The 22,866-nt window shown below is 32.8% G+C and overlaps 1 protein-coding gene and 1 long non-coding RNA gene across 19 annotated transcripts in view; one reads left to right on the top strand and one right to left on the bottom strand.

Annotated features, from left to right (window-relative positions):
* LOC148597762 (uncharacterized) overlaps nt 1-22,866 on the top strand; it is a 105,008-nt gene that overhangs the window by 7,525 nt on the left and 74,617 nt on the right. The window contains exon 1 of one of the 18 annotated variants that reach the window (XM_088560782.1): nt 9,534-9,962. The exons of 16 other annotated variants lie outside the window; for them this stretch is intronic. In XM_088560782.1, the coding sequence (XP_088416908.1) occupies nt 9,658-9,962 (305 nt within the window). In that variant the 5' untranslated portion in view covers nt 9,534-9,657. Of the gene's footprint in view, nt 1-9,533; nt 9,963-18,500; nt 18,938-22,866 lie in introns of those variants that run through there. One more of the 18 variants, XM_088560783.1, reaches the window with a different exon arrangement.
* On the bottom strand, nt 15,210-18,498 carry LOC148597764 (uncharacterized). The gene is made up of 3 exons (XR_015918412.1): nt 18,410-18,498; nt 17,517-17,561; nt 15,210-16,363 (listed from the first exon to the last, which is right to left on the bottom strand). It is a non-coding gene; the product is annotated as an uncharacterized LOC148597764 (long non-coding RNA).

Below are 22,866 nucleotides of genomic sequence, written 5' to 3'. Positions count from 1 at the left end.
AATTGTGGGTAGTCCCCTTTTCGGAATTTATGAATTCCCTACTGATCAGTGAAATTCAGTAAGATGGAGAATATCATCTTGTTGAAACTACTGATTTAGAACTAACAACCCTAACCATAACGATTGCTTTATTATCCCAGGAATGTCGTTTGTCCCACGCCATAAAGATTTTAAATCTTAAGAATACATGAGAACATTTGAGAATCATAAGAATCGATTATCGGTAAATCCGTAAAATTGTTTGTATATAACAATATTGAAAAATCTGTGCAAACATATACTTTAAAACTGTAATGAACTGAACTTGAAAATTAGTTTACATGACTTTACAAGATTGATTTTTGATTTTCAATACTTACAAGTGTTGAATACACAGCACATGTACGTGACGTCTCTGTTATGGCGATATTTGGCTTCCTTCTCCAACATAGCACACTGAAGATTTGGTCCACCGGTAGGGTAAACGTCTTCTGCTTTTCTAGAAACACCACCAAACTACTCATAGAATGTCAAATCCGGGGATAGACGAAAGACCAAGGAAAACTGGAGAACGCGATATCAAACTCATCACTCATAGAATGTCAAATCCGGGGATAGACGAAAGACCAAGGAAAACTGGAGAACGCGATATCAAACTCATCATTTATGTTATTTAGAGATATTTTGTGAGAAAAACAAAAACTTCTTAATTCAAATCAATGACTAATTTTATTTTTTAAAACAACATGTGATTGAGTTTCGTCACTTTCTTATTCTTAGATACAAGAAGGATTATAGGTTGTTTTGAAAATATGACAAATAATTCAACCGCTAACCTTATTTTTTTTTCATCGTGTATGATTCTTATCTGAATGTGAACATAAATGATTAGTTTTAGATATCGCGTTCTCGAGTGTAACTGTAGGTCGAATCCTCCGCAAAGGCATTGGTACATCCAGAAAGTTTTAGAACAAAATACTCTTTATCATAAGAAGACACACCGAGAGAATCTATATTGATGCTTTATTTCCACACCCAGTATAGCAAAGATATAAACTTAGTTAACATACTCATTTTTTGCCGTTGTCATTATTCGTCTAATTCAACAAAGGAATTATGGGAAACTTATCATATTTTTTAAAAAAGAATGTTTCAAAATTCTTCTAAATTTAGAACAATATTTTTTCTGTTGCTATGATTTGTGAAAGTTGACGAATTCACATTTAACTGTCCCTATTAACTGTGTTTATGTACAATGACATTAAAGTAAGGAGATTTTTAACTTCCTTGACTATTCTTTAGAGTCCCGCTCAGACGAAAAGACTTTCTAGTATATCAATGCTGCAAATTGATTGTTTGAGAGGGCAGACCACGTTGTTGCGATTTTATGTACTTCAGAAATTGGCGTAAGGCTTGCTTATGATTTGGGAGACAACAAATATACTTAAAACTTAGTTGGAGGTTTCTATGTTCTCATGGCTATATAAAATAATTGGTTACAAAAAATGTTAATTCCTATTGTTTAAAACAACATTGATTTATTTATCCTTTGTTAAGGGAGGTAAATCTATCCCTTTTTACAAGACCTATCGAGCGCACCATTGATTCCTTTTGTCATATAACAGATTATTCTCTGATAATTTCCGTCATGAAGTTATTTGAAACTTTCAGATATTTATGTCTTGTAAACATTCTAAATTGGTCAGTATATTGGAATCGTCACGGCATGTGCTTGCCAAGTCTTTTCAAAAACATTTTATACTTTTTACTAAGGCCGCTTTAGAAATATATATATATATATTTTTTTTTTCGCTTGTGAGTTTGTATCCAATTCTTTTTTCTGTTCTTGTATGATTATTACTGATCAGTGCCCGATTGTTTTGCGTTTTGAACCATAAAAACGAGGGTCACTGTGGTCCTCTTCAAGCTTTCAGAACGATACGGGGGAGTTGTCTTCATCTGACTATGTACTTATGATCGTTGTATTTTTTACGTTGGTTTCTATCTCAAGGAGCGTCCCCCCTTTTTGTCGACTGTCATCAAAAGTAACACGACTGTGAACCCATCTTGATTGAAGAGACCGTTTAGTCACCTCAAAGTCATTGGAAACGGCGGATCAATATGAAATCTCCAGATCATGCAGATTGCGCCCCTTCCAGACGTTGTCGCGATTTTGATCCGATAAAGCAGAATCTGTCACGACAAAGCCCCGAATTATCCGTATCTCTCCTTGCAAATGGCTTCAGGCGACCAATACACAAACCATCGGGCGTACTTGGCCAATCTTTCTTATTCAACGAACTATGTGTATGATTGTTCACGATGCGTCCCGACGACGATTGAACCTTTTCTATCAATAAGACTCCTGATGCGGCTTTTTCACTACCGGTGGACCTCAATCGGGGACAAAAGGTGCTAAATATTAAGATACATGTATATGCATGTTTACTCATAAACCATATTGCTCGGTTGTTTAGAGTTATTATGTGCGTAAATAGAAACAGTTCCCATGGAAACGGTTTTGTTCCTAGACAGTAATTACTCGACATAAAAAACATTGTATAGAAATTTTCATTAATTAGTTTGACTAAGGGAAAATTCAATTTCATACAAGGGCTTAATGATTGTATGTTTTCGTTGGATGAAGTTAATTATGACCGCTGAGCATGAGTTGCATCCTTTAGAAATAGAGGGAATGTTTTTCTGAAGGGTAAATTAATTAAGATGATTATACTAATACAGGTATTTGTGAAACTTATTTAGAATACTCTAAACTAGCAGAAGAAATTGCTTCACAGAATACCAAATTTACATAAATGGTTATTGAATGATAGACGAATGCTCTTTTGTAAAAAAAAACGAAAACACTTCTAAATTACTCCTTTAAGAAACACGCTGGTATTTATGATTTGGATGCGATTGATTGAAGTCGAAGTTTTAAGAAAAAACGTCATGAATTTAAGAAAAATAAGGGAACAGGGCTTAATATAGACATTGTGGAAGTTTTAGTTGAGTATCAGTCTCTGTAAGGATCAGGCAGTCAGTAAAATATGGTATGAAAAAAACTACCATTTTGAAAGTTAAATTTGACTATTAGCACCATCAGAATCAAGGAAAAAAGACAAAATTGTCCATATCGTTTTGGTTAACAGAGTTGTAATTTCATTGAAATGCACTGCAAATGAACATTTCAAGGGCAGATAACTCTGTCAAACACCTCCTTTTTTCTAACATTTTACCGACGAATTTCTGTTCAAATCCAGTGATACAGAGATCAAATAATGATCTTTTCAAACAGAGAAAGCATCCTTGAGTGAAATAATATTGTCTGATTGGTGGGTTTTGACATGCATGTTTCTGATTTTTTTTTCCATTTTGCTTGATTTTTACAAAAACTTACACTTAATAACTGACATTTTTTTTTTGTCTTTCTGTTCTTTTACAGAAACCTTCTCCCATCAAATACACAAAAAAGTGAGCAAAAACAAGGAGAAATAATGCTCATTTGACCCTCTTTATTAGGCTCTTTGAGGGAGATGTGTATCACACCGGGCCATAAATATGTTAGTCTTCAAAGATCTCTGCATTACTTTCGTCAAGTTTTTATTACTTTAGGGATGTGTGCTGTTAAGGAGGGTGTGTGAGGGTCGACATTTCTGTCAATTGCTAGATATATGTATGTATTGTATAGTATCGAAACCAATGAGTTTAAAGGGTTGGAACTCCACTTTTTGGAAAATTTTGTTAATTTCGTGTAAAAAAATGGACAAAAACGAGCAAATGATATTCCCCCTTTCTCAAATTATCTGTATCCACCCTTGTTGTATCTCTCTGTTTCAAATGTTTATATATTAATTTTTTAATGATATGTTTTTTATCTATTTTTCCGACTTAGGTTTCACTCATATAGTCTCCACACTGCCCCTCCCAGGCATCATCGATTTACTGAAAAAAAAAACAACCTTGTAAAAAACCATAATGCCACCAATCACGTCTGAAATTAAGATCAAAGGTTTTCTTTATTACGACAAAGAAGTGTCGACATAAAGAATATTATGTAGCCTTTCGAAGTAACGTTCACAGAAACTTGACAATACTAAATTATAGCCTTTCGGAAGTTCTGAAGGCCTTGGGTCACACGATAACAAAGTGAATAATTTGTTTGACAAATTGTTTTATATGAATTGCCGCTATTATCATAAAGCCATTACTCCTGATATGAACATAATTGAGTAAACACTCTCTGAAACGAGAGACCAAATATTTATTAAAGTTTATTAAAGGGGACACATTGATAGATTGTGATTTTGTGAAATTAGTGACTTTATAATGTCAGTGACATCTCTCAGGGTTTAATTTACTATAGCTCTTTTCATTTCGTGTACAAACACAAAGATTTGCCTTATTATGGATGCATTTTTGTATACTTGAAATGTTGCTACAGACAATCAGGGACATCATGTGTCTTTCGGTTGCGTCTTCTTTTCAATTTCTATATTTAGTTCAAAGATAGATTCGTAAGAATATCCCCCTGGCAAAGTGCAAGACGAGAAAATCTTTCTGTTTTAAGATAAACTCATCTTATACACAATTTCTCATCACAGTTCTGTTGGTCAAGTATTTAAAAAAAAATTGACACCATATAACAATTAAAATGGGCTAAGTTTTGGTGACAAGGTTCCCCTCCAAAAAGCATGCTACTCAAACATACTATACCATGCCTTATACCAAAAATCCTTAAATACAGATACAGAAGAACCTGCCTTAAATAAACCCTGAATAATCCAGTTATAGAGGAACCTGTTTCAACAAAACCCTAAATAATACAGATACAAAAGAACCAACCTTAACTAAACTCTGAATAATCCAAACACAAGTCTAAACTGTTCATTTTTTGAAAATCCTTCATTATATAAGGTCGACTATTACCGTGTTATACTCGCTGGTGGAGAAGGACAGACTTACCCTTACGTGGCTACTGATGTCACTCCCCCTTTATTTTATTTTTAATTTATTTATTTTTTTTTATTATTATTTTATATTTTCTTTGTGCTAGCGTTTTAGTTTTGTGTGTTACGGCTTGTTTCCCTTATCGTCACTTTTTAGTGTCATCTTTTTTATTAGGTTCGCTATGTTATGTATGTAGATTGTCTTTGTTCTGGGATTTTGACGTATTTGAATCATCCCACTGCTTAAGCTTCGGTATGATTTGCCGATAAAAAATATATTTTAACCTTGATAAATCGATCACTCGTTTAAGGGGGGGGGCGACCTAGTGTTAGGGAAGTAACTTCGGAAATCAGTGATATGTTTCTATTATTTTCAGTTTCACCAAAGCCTATCAAGCTTTCATTTGAAACAGCATGAAATCGGTGTAAAATCCTGTATAAAAACGTTCCAATGATTTGTAAAAGTTGTGTCCTTTACCGTAGGTCTACCTCCTTAAACCGAAATAATTTTATAATTAAAATCCAAAATTTAGATAGATTTAATTATGTTAGTTTTAAGAAAATTGACAGAAAAAGTTGTTATATATAATTGCTGCACCTTACTGTAAGAGTAACTGCTTAAAACTGACGACAAGGGAAACAAGACGTAACACGAAAAAAATGGAGCACTTATTTAAGGAGGTTGATCTAGGGTAAGGGTCATAACTCTTGAAGTCAGTGATATGTTAGTATCATATTCAATTCTACCAAAGTCTTTCAAGTTTTCATTTTAAACAGAATGAAATTAATCTAAGTTACTTTGATGCTTTCATGTGATTAATATAAAGAGCACGAATACAAACGTTCCAATGATTTGTAAGAGTTGTGTCCCTTACCGTAGGTCTACTGCCTTAAGTTTGCATATATTTTCATGAGACATTTGCCACAATGTAGTTCCGGTCATGTGCTAATATAAGCCGCTTACCACAGAAAAAGTTTTAATAATTAAAAAAAAAAAAAATAACTGCACTTACTCTTGAATACATGCAGGATTTTAGCACTGAATATATTAACAAATGTTCGTAAGGTAACACCTGTTTTACAGTGAAGCCTATGTTCGATTTACCAAGATTCTAAATGCATTTAAATTTATATCACGGGGCTTTAAAAAGTGTCTGGTTTAGACAAGTTTTTGGATTATTTAGGGTTTGGTCCCTTATTCCTCTGAGATTTCCGTATCTCAAATGTCCAGAAAAGTTCTCGTCCCTTACTTCTCTGAGATTGCCGTATCTCACTCAAATGTCCGGACGTCCCTTACCCCTCTTAGGTCTCCGTATCTACTGTATTTAGAACAGTTCTCGTCCCTTACTTCTCTCAGGTTTCCTTTCTGGAAGAAGTGCTCCGTGACTTATTGATTGCCCGCATATGCTTATGCAACAAGTCTCTTGAAGTCATGTTCACTAATTCTCTTGTTTATTTGTTTTTTATTCAGCTTTACTGGTTAATGTTTTTTTTTTTTTTTTTTTGTTATTCGCAGGATTTTATAGAAAAGTACTTGTAGCAAGTCTACATTTTTAAAAATGGAAGAACTTCATTCGCGGGCTGTTCAATATTTACCAATATCAATATTTTAGTTCTCGATTTCATCACACTTTTGAGTAAAAATTCCCGAGATTAGATGAGGAATAAATGCCTATGTATTACATGTATAAAAATTGGATTCTGATCTTCATTGCCTACAAAATTACATGTATTTACAATTTGATATTATATAATGTGAATTAGAGGAGATTCCTTGTGAAGTGCAAAGCGAGATAACTCAAATTCAAAACTCTGTCAGATTGATGTGGAAAGATTTAAGAACAACTCTGTCTGGTTTATCTAATTTTTTTGCAATGCAACATTTATCCAATATGAAGAATACAATCACAGCTACAAGGAGGCGCAGCTCTTTAATTTTATACGGCGAGTCCGTGGCTTGCCGAAATTGGACGTCAGTGTTCACGCACCCCGTTCAAAAATTAACAGCGTATTCGTTTGTTTGTTTTGGATTGTTTGTTTGTTTGTTTGTTTGGTTTTTTTTTTGTTCAGCAGCTGTCTTGCCTGCCGTTGTGGCCGCTTCTCCTCTGCATTTACAGGTCGCTACGTTCCTGCTTCAGATATTTTCCTTATCAGATATAAATTTTAAACACACATTGGTTTCTTTTCTCTTTAGTGTCATCATTGCCAAGGTGTTACTTATAGAAAACAATCTTTTCGTGATTTTGTTCGTTCTTTGTACGAGATAAGTTTTGTTAAATGCATCATTTCATTAATATTGGAATCATTTAAGGGCTGAATGAAATTCTCTGAAATCAATTTAAAAACCCATATGCAAACAAATCATTTTACTCATTAAAATAAATTTAGAGGCAGATGTGCTCGAGCATAAAAAAAAAACATGGTAGGTAATTATCTAAATAGATTATTTTGTAGAGTACGCAATCTTAAACATTTGGTATATGCATTAGTATTCAATTCTAGTCACGTGCATTTACAATAAGGTCCTAATGAGTAAGTCCGAAACTTCTCTAACGTTTTACATAGCACTCATTACGTACATCTAAGTCCTTAACAAACCAAAAGGGAATTTTATGTAAGCGTTGTGAAACGGTGTTCTACAACCCTTCCTTTTTTATATGGATACAACCCGACACATCAATATCCAAATAAAAAAAGAGAAGGGTTGTATGATCAGAGGAAATTCGGAGTAATGAGCCAGCAAACCATCGTTCGGTCATTTGTCAAGATTTTTCGTTTGTTTATTTTTATAAGTTCGTCTTTCTGTTTTTATGTTCTTTTTTGTTCTTGTGTCTGTTTGAATTCTTTTTCTATTAATTTGTCTTTTTTTAACTTTATTTAATTATTTCATTTATTTCTATTTATTCATTTTATTCCTTCTTTTTGTTTTATTTAATTTTCATTTTGTCTTGCTTTGTTTTTGCTTTTTTCTCCAATATGACAGAAATGTCACTTATTTTTGGGATAACATTTTCATGAAGACTAATGATTCGAGATTCCAAAGAATATTATAAAAAGGTGACAGCTCAGAGAAAGAGTTGAACAAATGACGTCGTTTGCCATGGTACGTGTATAGTTACTATACTGCTGCATCGTTTCGTGTTTGTTAGTGATATAAAAGAAGTATATCTAGTTTGTCTGTATTGATTTAAACATCTTGACAAGTTACGTAATTTCTAATCATCTGTGAAACTGCTTTAGAAAACACCTGCGGATTTATCTTTTTGTTAGTGATGGCGAAAATTATATCGACACTAAGCCTTCCTTGTAATTTTCAATTATTATAAAAATCATATTTTGAGGAACATCCTTAGTTAAGTATATATTGTTTGCTTCTATCTCCGACTGCATCGTAATTGTTCCTTTCAACTTCAAAATTCATATGCGTTTTTATTGAAGGAAAAATCCCTTTAAATTGAATAAAGGAAATTAAGCTCATTTGAATGATATAATCACTCTATATCCATACCTACAAAATGTTTCTAAATGCCTATTTACGAGTGTTTTTGTAATTATAAAACGGATAATATTATCGATTTAGAAGGATATACTTTAAATTCACTTTATCAATTTATTTATTTATTCATCTTTTTGTGAAAATTCAAATTTACGAAGTAAATCATCATACTAATTGGATTATCATTATCATTTGATATACCATTTACTATATTTACAAATTATCACAGCAAGCAACAGAATGCGAAGCTCAAGATGTGAATACGTTAACCTGTTTTTCTCTGTCTCCTTGCATTCCATTTATGGTTTGTCATGACTACATTTATACATCATAATAAGTTTTATTGTCCCCATTTACAGAAGTCAAGAGGTATCGTAAATGGTGTCTGGTCTATGTTTAGGGAACATTTGTTGAACGTAAGAAAAAATGGGTTATTCAAGAAAAATGCAAGACATAATGTTCCTTTCGCTTTGACACGTAAATTCTGTCTCGGAAATTCGAACCTGAAATTTGTCGGTTCTATCACGATAACGGTGGTATAAAAAGTGTGTCTCGCATTTCGTCCCCTGAAAAGCCTCAAAATGTTAAAATATATGGTTGATAAAACTTGTATATAATCATTATATTCATGTCTAAATAGATGAACCGTACCTGCTTTGTTAATCATACTTGATAGTTTGTCAAAAAGGGGGCCCCCTATAGGTTATGCTAAATGGTTTTTTTTATGGTTGAAACATTAAACAAATGAATATACCAAGAAACACCTTTAAAAATCTTCATTGATCTGAATACAAGTACAGATATTGATTTTTACTTTATTTGTGTTGATATAAAAATTACATATTTAGAGCAATAGCTTCCTAAGTATCTAAATAACCCTCGTTTGAGATCGATATACTTCACAATGGGTATTTTAGTGTACTTTTGAACTACCCCGAATTCCATTAGCGTAACAAAGATGAAGAAAAATCTAATTTGAAGGTATTATAGACTCAAATAAAGAAGAACATATATCTTTTTAATTTCTCTACAGAATTTTTCTATAGATCAAAATTTTAAAAGCTTCTATTAGAGAACGTTGCTAAGGACGCTCCGTCACACAACTATACGTTCCCTTTAAACTTCCCACAATGCAATACTAGTGCTTTCGCTTTACGGTAGTGGGGAAAAGGGAGTGAAACGAACGATACGAACTGGTGCCCTCGGGCTGGAATTACATAAAAGGAGTACAAAATGATGTCAACTAGAGGGTCTAGTCTACCTTCAATAGAAGATCGTAGTATTGTTGAAGGAAGAGTATTTTATCTGTGTTTAAACGGGGATGAAAATTTTAACAGAAAGAAATATGTGTTAAATCCAAGAGCAGTGCCGACATTTGATGCTTTTCTGGATGATGTTGGTAGAAGAGTGCCATGTACACGAGCTATTAGGAGGGTCTATACCCCCAGTGGTGGACATAGGATTACCGATTTCAATTCACTTGAGTCTGATAGATTATATGTATGTGGTAGCGGAACGGAAAGATTTAAGCGATTAGAGTAAGCATCTTTCATATTAAATGGTAAAAGAGTGTTGAAGTTACAGTATAAAAGTTTAGTTGATAAGGTTAAAATGTTGAAAATAAATGAGTTAATGTCTACATGTAAGATAGTGCATTTGACCAGTATACCCTAATGTTGCCTTCTTTTGGTTGGTGATATCGTCTTAAACTCTGGTTGTAATATTACACATCGCTTTAGCACATCTAATATAAAGAGATCAATTTTATATGAAGTAAATGTAAGTTAAACACAAAGATCATAACTTCCAAACAACCTACTTGTATTTATCTCTGCCCGTGTCAGAAAAAAAATTAAAACTATACATGTACCTTTGGTAAAGGTGAAGTATTTTTATATTTGCCGGTAGTCATTGGACACCTGGAACTATTGAAAGTTACGGACTATAAAATATTCTCTTTTTGTTTTGAACAATTCATTCGTTGCGAAAATTTGTCAAAATAACCCCTGTGTATTTATTGTTATACAATACACAAAATCACCCAATACACACAGATAATTATATACACCTTATTGTGCGAAGTGCCTTTTAAAATCTGTGTCCTGTTTCTTATAAACATATATATGAACTCCAATTTGAGAAGTTTCATATTATTCAACATTTGCATATCGTTGTATTAAAAATATGAATAAAGATTTGCTGTATTGGTGACTTTAAAGTAAACAATTGTTTTTGTCCTGATGTTTATGGTTTTGACTTTGGTCATCTATAAAGTATTATATTTGTAGCCCACTTGACATTTTTTCTCTAGATAATTTAGATAAATATTATCTTAATAAGAAAATAAAATCGTCTGTCTTGTCTGTACATTTCATTGATTAACCGGAAGTTGCAATACTAATTTGATAAACAACTGTGGGAAAGGAAACAAAATAAATGCGGATTTCGACATTGCATTGTTGTCCTAGGGCCGGATCCAGACACTTTAAAAAGGGGATGCCAGCCGAGGTTTCTCAAAAAAGCGGTGCTAGGACATTATTCGCCAGTTTTTGTCAATTTTACACATGAAAAAAAGACAGATTTTCCAATAATAAGGGGGGTGTCAACCCCTGCCTCCCCTCTGGATCCGCCACTGTGTCCATAGACTAGTATCGGGTGTTCTGGGTTTTCTGTGATCAAAACTTTATGTGTACTTTCATTCTACGTGTACATGTATAATCCTATGTTACGTAAAGATTTAATTTTTTACAGTTTATTACACGCACATGTATGCGTTAAAACTAAAATCCGCATCAAGGTACCTGTTACGCAAAACAAATTGGTATTAAGCTGTTTAGACATTTACGTACAACTACATGTATAATAAATAAACTAAATGTATTGCTGGTATTTACCTGTTCAACTGATCTTTAGTTGGTTGCATTTATACCCATACCTTTCTGGCTAAATCTTATTATTTATTGTGTAAAATAATGTGCTCTTATGTTCGTAAGTTTAAGTTTTATTATGTCATGGTTTTTACTGCTCCTTTGAAAATAATCTTTGAAAATGGAAAAAAGAACGGATATGTTCAACGGAAATCCGAAATAGTAAATACTTTAAGAGAAGGAAGTAAGGGGTTAAGCTATTAATGATTCTGGCCTCTGTATGTCTTTTTTCTTTCAGTTTACTTTAATGTTGCTGGAGTATATAGAGACAACTATTTCGCTGTACCTGTGTAAAATGTTGTGTTAGGGGCTAGCGACAGCCTGCCCCATGGCGTTCATTGAAGAACCATGGGTAGCCTTGAGCTGATATTTTCAGTGGAGTCCTAGTTGCTCATTTACTTTTGTTACTTTGTATGTATGATTTTAGTTACTTTATGTTCTTTGTTGTGTATGTCTATATTCCATGTCTGGTCTTTGTCCCTGGATTACATTCTTTTGATTACCGCTATAACCTTGGTTCCCTTGACTACTCTTTCATCTCAGTGTTGTCTCTTAGACAATTCTCCTTATAATTCCAACAGGTACCTAATTAAATCATATGCCGGTAATATTTGATATTCAAACAATTTTATACAAACGCCTTAAATTGAATAGTCTTAATTATGAAGAGTATATCTCATCCAATACTCCTTGTTAAATTGTCGCTTTTCCTTCCTCATTTCAAATATCTGAACATGTAGATTTCTACACTTTTAAAACCACTTGCGAGATGGTAAATACTATGCATATGGGTATTCAGAGAGATTTAGGAGCCAATGCCAATACAAATATCTACCCATTTCCCATATAATTTGATAACTGCTATTTCCATTAAAAGCCAAAGGATTTCTTTAACCATGCATCTGTTGAACTTACGGCCTTTTGAAATTCTCTAAATGTACTAAGACCATTTTAACCATGCATCTCTCTGCGGGTTTCGACTAAACAAATGTAATATGATGTTTATTGATGCAACGATCGTTTTCAAATGAATGTTTTATGTCAATGCTTCCTTTGAAATACTGCTGGTTCCATTGGAAAAAACTTGGATTTTTTTTTACTATCGAATCCTGCGTGTTATTATGATCGATTTGAACCATTTTAATTATAGTATATTTTGTGTATTTCATATAGAATTATATTAAATTGACTTATTCCCTCTGAATCCATCGCTGTTTGCACCAAAGTCTATCTTTTGTTGTCGAGAAGTCCGATAAAGATTCTTCAGACTAAGCTCTAGACTGTGCGTGGTAATGAGTTGAGTAGCTGGTCATTATTTTGCGGCCACTTGCTCAATAACTTCCTGAATTTTGCCGTCTTCACTTTCAGACTCTTGAATTAATTCACGGATTTTTCATTGCAAAAAGTACACTTCCTTTTCTCAAAACCTCTTTTTGCTTTTTTATTGTGTAGGATCGACTCTTTCCAAGTACTACTGCCGGTTTTCTATTTTTGTAGGGTCGCCTGTCTCCATATACTACTGCCGGTTTTCTATTGTTGTAGGGTCGACTGTCTCCATATACTACTGCCGATGTCTTATGTTAAGATTATGTATCTTGGCCATGGAAAGACAGGGGCCTAGCTGCCTATACGCAAATACGCAGTTGCGTATTTTCGGAAAAAGTAAAAAAAATAAAAACACACATTTTAAAGATGAAATAAAGGTTATTTATCACATATGCATACCATGAACGTAGTATAGGCTCTGAAATACTGGCTCCAAAATCGTTACAATTCAGAGTTTCCCTCAGGGCTTTGCCTTGCTGGACTCATTGGGGGCCTTGAGCAACCCCCCCCCCCCAAACAAAAAAAAAGACCCCTCGCCGTAATTTTGCGTACAACTAAAACAGGCCTAGCTACGCCCCTGAAAGATATGTGAAAACTTTTCAGAATCATCGTCACGACCTTAAATATTTTACTAAATAAGATGTTTTCAAATCCGTTAGTACATTTTGCTGTATAGAATTGATATTGCCATTTTATTTGCTAGCAATTCAAGGGCGTCGTTTTGCGATCTCTAGTTCAGATCCGTTCTAGATAATACTGCATGACTTAACTTAGCATCTCTCAGCAGGTCATTGAAATATCAATGTCGGGTATAATATCACAAGCTAGGAATCAATAACCGGCTTTGACAGGAATCTATCTTGGTATTAGATTGGATTAATGTTATCTATAAGGTCCTGTGCTTTGATACTAAAGTCGTTCGTAGTCACTATATTGGCTCTTTATGTAGGAAACCGGGACATTGCGTGCAAGGCTGTATTTCTGTACCTGTTAAATTTGTGGTGGTTTATTTGTATGGGAGGTTCTTTGGGAGTTAAGAGTAATAAACTTCAGAAGAGGCTTTGCATGTTTGGAGTAATAGCATACAAAGGAGGGGGCTCTTTGGATCTTTCGAGTAATAACATAAAAGGTGGTCTATCGAGTAATAGCATACATTGAGGATTCGTGGTTTCGAGTAACAACAGTTCGATTAATAACATACATAGAGAGTTGTTTCGAGGTTTCGATAAATTACATTAAAGGGGGATCTTTGGAATTTTTAAGTTTATAGCATACAAAAAGGGGGGTTCTTTGGAGTTACGAGTATAACAGTACATTGTTGGTGATGATGTAAGAAATACAACTTAAGAATTAGTATTTTGGTTGGAATTAACTTTTTATGTAATGAAAGAAAAATGTATGTTTGTATAAACCAGAATCACCGTTTATACATCAGTGTTGGATCTTGTGGATATAATTGGTGTTGGAACTACTTTTGTTGGAAAGTGTTGTTAATTTCATGCAAAAAGTAACCACAACTTTCTGAAGCAAAAGCTACCCCCTTTCTGAAATCCTCCCTTTGAAAATCTCTGGATTAGCACCTGATAAATACTGTGTAAGAGACATTGACGAAGAAGCAACGGAATATAGTACACATGTACCCACTGTCAACGTATACCAGAGTCATAGAAACCTAGATAGTTCAGTCATTATATATTTTGCTTGAGCTATTTGCCTCTGGTCATATCAAATGTTCTGTGATAGGATAAACCATGGATACATTTGAGAGTTAGGTGCAAAGAAGATTCCATTTAATGATCTCTTCCTGTCTTCTCTCTATTTTGTTACTAAGATACAAAGTTATTTTACATCCAGAAAAGAGCATAGTTTGAATGCGTTCCATTTTACTTGGGGTAAGCAATCGTTTGCCCCTTTCATTTATCGAATAAGATTTTATGTGTTTGATTTAGAAATTTGAGTGTTTGTTTTTCAGTTTTATATCATTTGTAAAGGTCTGAAATGTGTTAAAATCTGTCTTATCTTGATAAACTGACAAACAGTGTAACAAATTCATTTCGAAATGTTTCCAATTTAATATTTTATTGTACACAAAGACCTTAACCCATTTTAAGGTTAGGAATTATAAACTAGTTGTGACAAGGAAATGCAAAGATAATGGGTTTTAAAGCTTTTTATTTCAGATAATTTTTGAATTTGAATGTCAAGTTTGAGCCCTGTATTTCTTACCGATAGAAACCATCAATTCATTAAGATATTTCAGTGGTGTCGTAACAACATTCGTTTCCATTAAATACACGTAAATGTATATATCTAGTTGATCGCGAAATTTTCCCCTAATGCCGTGAATAAAATTGTAAGACCGTGAGAATTAAAAAAAATCGTCCAAGTATGAATAGAGTTATACCCCTTGGAACTGTGAATAGATTTCCATTGCTTGGTTAGGGAAAAGAAAAGAGTATGGCAAGATAAAGGAGACATACGTGTACCAAGAAAGAGATAATATGAACTGTTTTGAAATGATAGGTGGTAGATTTATAAATTGAAATTCCTGAACTAGTATTTTAGACTTTGATGGCTGTCAGGTCATAGGTCATACACAACAAATACTATGTTATATTTAATTTTCATTTATTTCATTTCACAGTTTTATACTTTTGTTTAAGTTAAGGGGGAATGTAGTATCCATGTTTTCCGGGAAATTCCGTCACATACTTTTGTACATTCATTGTTACGTTACGTTGCCACGACGTCATCTTTGTTTTGTTTTGACTCGGCCATTATCAGTAGACTGTCTTGCGATGTGTCTGTGCTTTCCATGATTTCCTAGATGTTTCACAGCATAAGAATGAATATGATAAAGATTACTTTATTGGATCAAACGCCTATGAATGGTAAAAAAATCACAGGTGATTGATTTCAGCCCCATTCTCATAATAAAAAATTACATTCGTGAGCAAATTTGCACGTGTGTAAATTTACCTGAAATTATCGGTGTCTTCCCATGTATCCTACTTTTGAAAATTGTCTATTCCCATTTATTCAACTTGGGTTTTGGGTAAATTAAGGTGTCGTTTGTTTAGCACTAAATAGGTGTCTTCAGGAAAGTGTAAAAAAACAAGTTCCTGTATGTTATTTCAACATTGTAGGAAAATACGCTAAAATTGATTAAAATTGCAAACTTCTTCGGATTTTTTAAAAGAAAAAATGAAATGAAAACAAAATATCTTATGAAATTGAAGTATAAAACATTTATATAAATTGATATTTAAAAAAAAAAAGATTTTGAATTAAAATTTCAAACTTTTAAAGATTTTTAAAAGAAAAGAATGGAATAAAAACTAAGTGTTTTTTGAAAATTAAAGTGTAAAACATTAATACAATATTTTTTTAAAAATGAAGTAGTTGTTTTTGTCAATCAGATAACTAATTTATTATAAAATGAATTGGGCCAATTTAAACTGTCAATTATCTTTATCAAAATTGAAGTTTATATGAAAAATTGTCACTTTCAATTATGTTTGATGATTTCGTGTGATAATTAACCCTTAACAAATCAAAGCTTTCATTACACTTCCTTATTATTGCATTAAGCCATCGGCCATCCAAGCATCCAAGCCAATATATTCAAGTGCTCAAAGTGTCATTCTATGGAACAGTGGTATAAAGAGGTCCTCAGTTCAAATTTCCTGAACAAATGAAAAAAATACAACTTTACCATAAAATTACTATACAAATAAAAACAGCTTAATATTATCATACCAAATTAGTACTCTTGTGTATAAAAACATATCTAAAAATCTGAGAAAAGAAACAAAAAATCACACTCGACGGTTACTTCATGTACAAAAAAAATATGCTGAAAAATATCCAAGCTTTATTTTAGAGTACCTAACCCAAGCTCTAATTAACACTTTGACTGCCAAGGCTTTTCCTTTATTTTGCCAAGGAAGAATTTGAAGATTCAAATTCAACTGTCCTGCTTATGACGTCGACAATAACCTAACGTCACAACAAAGGGCACAACGGCGGGGTGAACGAACGCAGAACGAAATAGACAAACTATTCATCATTTGGATGTTTTCGAATATATTCTTTACTGTCAAGTTGTCAACTTAGTACATATACGCATTGACGTATTTACGTACATAGAAATGTACCCAAAATAGGAAAGAAAAAAAAAGTAAAAAAACGTAAAAAGAATATAATTAGACATTTCACGAGAAGTGTTTTCAACTTGTCGATTTTCTAAATACATCTAATTTACCACATTAAACCTTTTTTAATACTTAAGCCCATACATGTAGCTAGGACACAAAAAGGTTTTACAAGCCGCTATTTTTATCAATGATGAATACATGTACATAATGTATAGTTGAAATTATATGTTCATAGTGTTTAAAATTTATCATTTTTTCTGTTTGGCTTTTTTTGGGTTATTTCTTTTACACGTTTTTTTTCTATTTTTTTCCTGTACGAAATACCTGAAGAATACATGTTGATTTAAGTAGATTGCACTGAAGGTAAAAACAAAGAGAAAAATAAAATGTGAATATTTGATCAATAGATAACGACGAGTAGAAATAAGAACAAAATTTGCAAGGAACGTTTTGGCGTTGTTTTGATATGTACAGTCTACCCCGTGAAGCACCTCGCGCATCATCACTTTCAGAACTGTGACGTCAATGACATTATTGCAGAATAATCGACTTGCTGAATGTGTAGACAAGAGTTGGTAAGCCTATATATAGGCTCTTGGCAAAATACGGGAGTATGAAAAGCCTATTTTTTAGGCTCTTTGGCATAATAAGTGTCAATTAAGAACCCTTTGTTATTAATTACCTTTGATCTCATTTATCCAACTTCTATTTTTTTTACCTGTATTACCTGAAATTTCAAAAAGTTGGATAGATGGGAATGAACCAAATTTTCATACGTATGTATAAATACAAAAATAAATTTTCTATGTTAGTGTTCAAATGTCCTATTGTACTTGGACTAACATACAAACAAAAAGAAGATGCATGTATCAGTGAAAACAAACATCCAAAATACACCGAAGATCTAGTGTAACAGGCTAGTCACCTAAAGAACACTCATGTATACCTAATCTGTACATTTTTTACATGTTATTGTCACAATATGTTTTTGGGGGTCTTTTACGAGTTTTTATTTAAGCTTTGGCAGAATGGGACATTTGATGCAAAATGTGTTATTTTAACTGACTAGTTCTCGATATAGTTTAAACTTATAATGAGCTTTTCACGATAATTTTAGTTTCTATTTAGAAAATATACACTTGAAGTAACGTAGCATATACGTAGTTTTGAAAGTGTTTTGAAACATGTCAAACTGTAATATTCATTTTCTTTGGGGAGGTATAATTAAAGTTATTTTTTTGGGGGATAACATTGAAATCACGAATTTACATATGAAACAGCTCGGTGGATGCCATTTTTTATGCAAGATACAGATCTTTCACAATTTGATAATACTGTATAAATTCAACTTTTCTTAATTAAATATGATTAATGTTTGACAGGATCGCTTTCTAAGCTTGACTTCATTGTTACGTTTTCCTGAGCTTTCGATCACCTGTTTGACATTTCAGTTTTTTAATAAGCCAATTTTAGATTGTCACTGTATAATTTGTATCGAAATTCTTTGTGCGATTTTATATTAGTTCCGTACATTGCACAAATGTATTTAAAATCGATCTTAATACGTATAATTACCTGTCGTAAATAGTGCGAATTAGATATTGTTTACACTAGCCACGTGGTTGCTAAGGCTGAGGGGTGAAAGGTCGTTGATTATAAACAATCTATCCCACAAATCAATCAACTTCCGGTGTTTGGCGGTTAACATCACAACATGAGACGAAGAAAGCAGTCTTAAAACGAAGGAAAGAAAAGGAAAAAGAATAAGTTTTTGTGCAGATATCATACGCAAAAGGATAAAATGTCGAATTTTTCACCATTACCACCCATCGAAACGCGGGGTCTTAAAGTAGCAAGAAAATGCAAAATCTGTAAAAATGGTGATAAGTTTTTTCAGGGAAAAGTCATTACTTTGGATACTCGCAAATATAGAACCTTCGATGCTTTCTTAAACGGAGTAACGAATGATGTGAAATTAACTACAGGTGCAGTAAGAAAATTGTGCACTCCTGTCAACGGTCACAAAGTCCGGGATTTATCTGAGATTGAAGATGGAAAAGTTTATGTTGCTGCTGGCTTGGAACCCTTTGATAGAAATGTTGTGTAAGCAAAACATAGTTTCTAATTGTAGAAAAAAAACTATCTGTAGGGAAGTAAAGATGACTCAGATGAAGCAAGTGCAATATTTTCATTTATATTTTAGTAGCAAGCAAAATCAATATTTCTATTTGAAAATCTGTCTGGTTAATTAATGGGGGAGTTGTTTTTTTTACAATAAATAAATAACTTGAACAATTTTTTTCACAAAATACCAACCCCATGAGCATACCCTCTTTCCTCTCGCTCTCAAAATGGTCAATAACTTTATAGCACTTCGCAATACTTCACATTTTTATCCCTTAAGAGCATCTCTAGCAACATCCATTTCAGTTTTCGCCTGTCAGATCAATCTGTAGAGATACCTGAAATATTACAGTTTTCCATGGATGGTGGGAATATTTTGCACATATCATGTGACATAAACAAAATTCAGACAAAAGCTGCAAATTCCAAACAAGAAAATGATTGCCTTTCCTATCTTAGAAAAGCTATGCTTCAATTTTGATAATATAATCAGAATTATATTTTTTTCCAAGACAGGTAAGGTTCTTGACCACAGCAACAGCGGAGATACACATACATACATTCACGTGTTTCCCAAAGTTTTTATAAACATAACATTCACTTCTTTAAATAAGTATAACAAATTAGAAAAAGACTTGAAAACTATAGGAAAAGATAAATTTATTTTTACTGAAACGTAATCTTAACCTATATTTTTTTATTTGTTTGATTGAAGAAAATGATGAATTTTCTCCATAAGGACCGTGACTTTTTGTTACTTCTGGGACATGACTTTTTTTTCGTTAGTATATTGGGGAGCCTTAAGGAAAATTTAGAAAGTACACGTAATAACCGTAGAGCTCACACTGCTTCACGGCTCTCGCTACTATGGAGACATCCTAATAAGAACATTTATACAGTGTCACAGCATGCAGATGTACACATACATGTACTTTCAATTTTCTGGGGAAGTTTAATGTACCAAAATGCTGGTCCCGAAGGCAACATTGAAAACAAAATAATTACATTGTACATCTACAAAAAATGTTGTTATTTACTAGCTGGCATACACAAATGTACATGTACCGCACTGCCAAAGGATCTTTTACTAAATTGTAGCCGTGCAAAATGCAGGGGTCGCGCTGGGCTTCGCCAATGTCGCAATTTGCAATTTTTTATTTTATCTGGCAACAAAAATAGCCAGTTGGCGATTTTCTTGGGGCCTAGGTTTTGTATATTGAAATTGACAGGAAGTTTATCAGCAACGGATATTCTCTCCAATTAAACAATTGTGTTGACGGTCAGAGTTAATTGACTATGACTAATTTACGACTGAAGGCAATTAAAAGTAATTAGACCAGGTGACTGGACTGACAATATCCTCATAGGAGGTGTCAATCAAATGTAAATATATTATTGAGCCAATCAAAACTCTCATCATCTGGTCAAAGGTCAACACAATTAAGGCCATGTGCACGTGGCTACACACAAGTTTCACAGCCCTATTTTACCATGTAATACATTCAGATACAGACTTATGTAATAACAGAATAAATTAAATCCAATTAACAATGATTATCCCATCAGGAAGTGTTTAAATACTTTGAAATGAAAGAATTGATAAAAGAAAATGGATGACATTTGTTTACACTTTTGCCATGTGACTTTTTTGGCGGGAAAATCGGTAAACAAATAGAATGGGATTCCCAAAATCTAATTAAGGAAATGCTATTCAGATATCAAGATAATTAAACAGGGGCACAATTAATGGTCCATGGTACAAATGTAGTTTCATAGAAATTTTATCACTTGACAAAAAAAATCAAGTTTGTTAAAAATAATAATAAAAAAAAGTAAATTGTATTGTACTAGGTAAATTAGACCATAAAGGGCAACTTAGGTGAACATGCATGTTTTAAAATCAGGGACTGTATCAGAATAGTAATATAGTGGTTGATGGAAGTAAAATACCTGTTTCTGGAATAGTACTTAATATTTTATGCATATGAAAGTGACAGACTAGAGCTAAAAACCTGCTTTATACATGCATCAAGAGTGAATCTTGGGTACATGCATGTCATGAATGGAGAATTGACAAAGCTAATTCACCAGTGAACTTAATACTGCCTTTTTTTAAAAAGTATAATTTTTTTTTGGCACCCTTTGCCTCTAATTTCTGAAAACAGGCAACAATAAATGGCAGCTGGCGATTTTTCTGGCGACAGAATTTTGGAAACCAGAGCAGCCCCTGAAAATGTACCTAAATTTTGTTAGCATCATACTAGGGTAAGGGAGCCTGGGATGCTTTTTGCCTGGTCTTTTTACAGAAAGTGCCATAATTTTGCTATACAAAGCATCTCTGTAAAAAAGGACTTTGGGCTCCTAGGTGTAAAATTTAAGGCTTATTTTCATTTGCAAGAACTGGATGGAGCAAGAGAGGGGCTACAAAATGTATCTCCAGGATTTGAAATGAATGAAATCTTTGAATGGTTAACAAAGTTAAGATGATCCATTGTAAATTAATGTAAACATTGTCATAAAATTGTTATAACCATGTACAGTGATTTTTCTAGCGCTCATCATTTTTGCCAATGACGAAGGACTTTTCAGAATGACGAAAATAATTGAGTCTCATTTGGTCACCTGAAATTTTTGAAAGTACAAAAAACATTAAGAGTTGTAAGCCCAACATTAAATGTTAGTTACATGTTCAATGTATGAACAGTCTCAGGTTCCATGATAATATTCACAGATAACCAGAAATCTCCCCCAAGTCATGCATGTTTATATAGGAAATTTAAAATATTTCATTCATTGATTTTGTATAAGTCACCCCCACCCCCTTATATGGAAGTGTTAACAGGTATGGTTTCACTGTAATTTATTCATTGGTAATGATTACCATGGTTACCATAAATATTTTTGACCTAAGCAGTTATGACAGTATAGTGTATACTTCAAAAGGAAACTTTAATTTCATTAACAAACATTTAAAAGATGTCAAAATATTTTCTTTTAGAATCAACTTTCTTTCAAGTTAATTTTACAAACGAATTAGATTTTTAAATGGAAATGATTTTGATGGAAGTCCTTCAACACAATAAAAATTCTTTTATCAATAATCCCTTTATATTATTTTATGGATTAATATATACGTGAAAAGTGGCTTAAGAGATGTGATATAAATAAACCATATAATAACTAATAACTTGACTTACTGGATTAATATAACCTTTTAATCAGACTAATGAATTGTACATGTATTTCACAGCTTGGATGAATGCCTGTAGAATTGGCATGTTATATACTGGTGTTATTGTTCGCCCACATTTATAATCAAGATCTGTCCATTTAGGCCTAATACTAGCAATTATTAAAGGCCAATAAATGTCTTATATACATACATGTATGTAGTATATCGTGTATAAAAATTTCTTAATGTTTTAAGGGAATACACCTTATCCACAAAGTTATTATTGCAGATATTGTATCATTGTAATGTTTTCAAATTGTTAATTTATTTCAATAAAATTACTGTCGTATTTTTGTACAGGTATTAAGTTTGGGTTCTCTATGGCCATACAAATGATAATTCGAGTGGCATTTTACAGGCAATATATCTACATACATGTACATGTATGTACAAGGCAAAATTCCCTATCCTACCAAACTAAGGGTGTGTACAGATGTATGTAGGTCAATCATTGTCAAAGGTGCAAATGTCCTGGTCTATCTAACAGAAAGTTGAACATTAAATTAACATATGATTTGAGTTACGAAAATTTGCACAATTTTTTTAAGAGTTGGTCAGGATGGGTGAAACAGACCATATTTTATTTTATTTAAGGCAAACTTTGATGACTACAATTGTATAATAAATACAATTACTGAATGTACTATAAATGTAAGTTCACCTCATACATGTATAT

This window comes from Perna viridis, chromosome 14, assembly GCF_037379345.1.
Source record: "Perna viridis isolate PV_CMFRI_1.1 ecotype Kerala chromosome 14, ASM3737934v1, whole genome shotgun sequence".
Lineage (NCBI taxonomy): Eukaryota > Metazoa > Mollusca > Bivalvia > Mytilida > Mytilidae > Perna > Perna viridis.
This window is presented reverse-complemented; position numbering and strand designations above follow the sequence as displayed.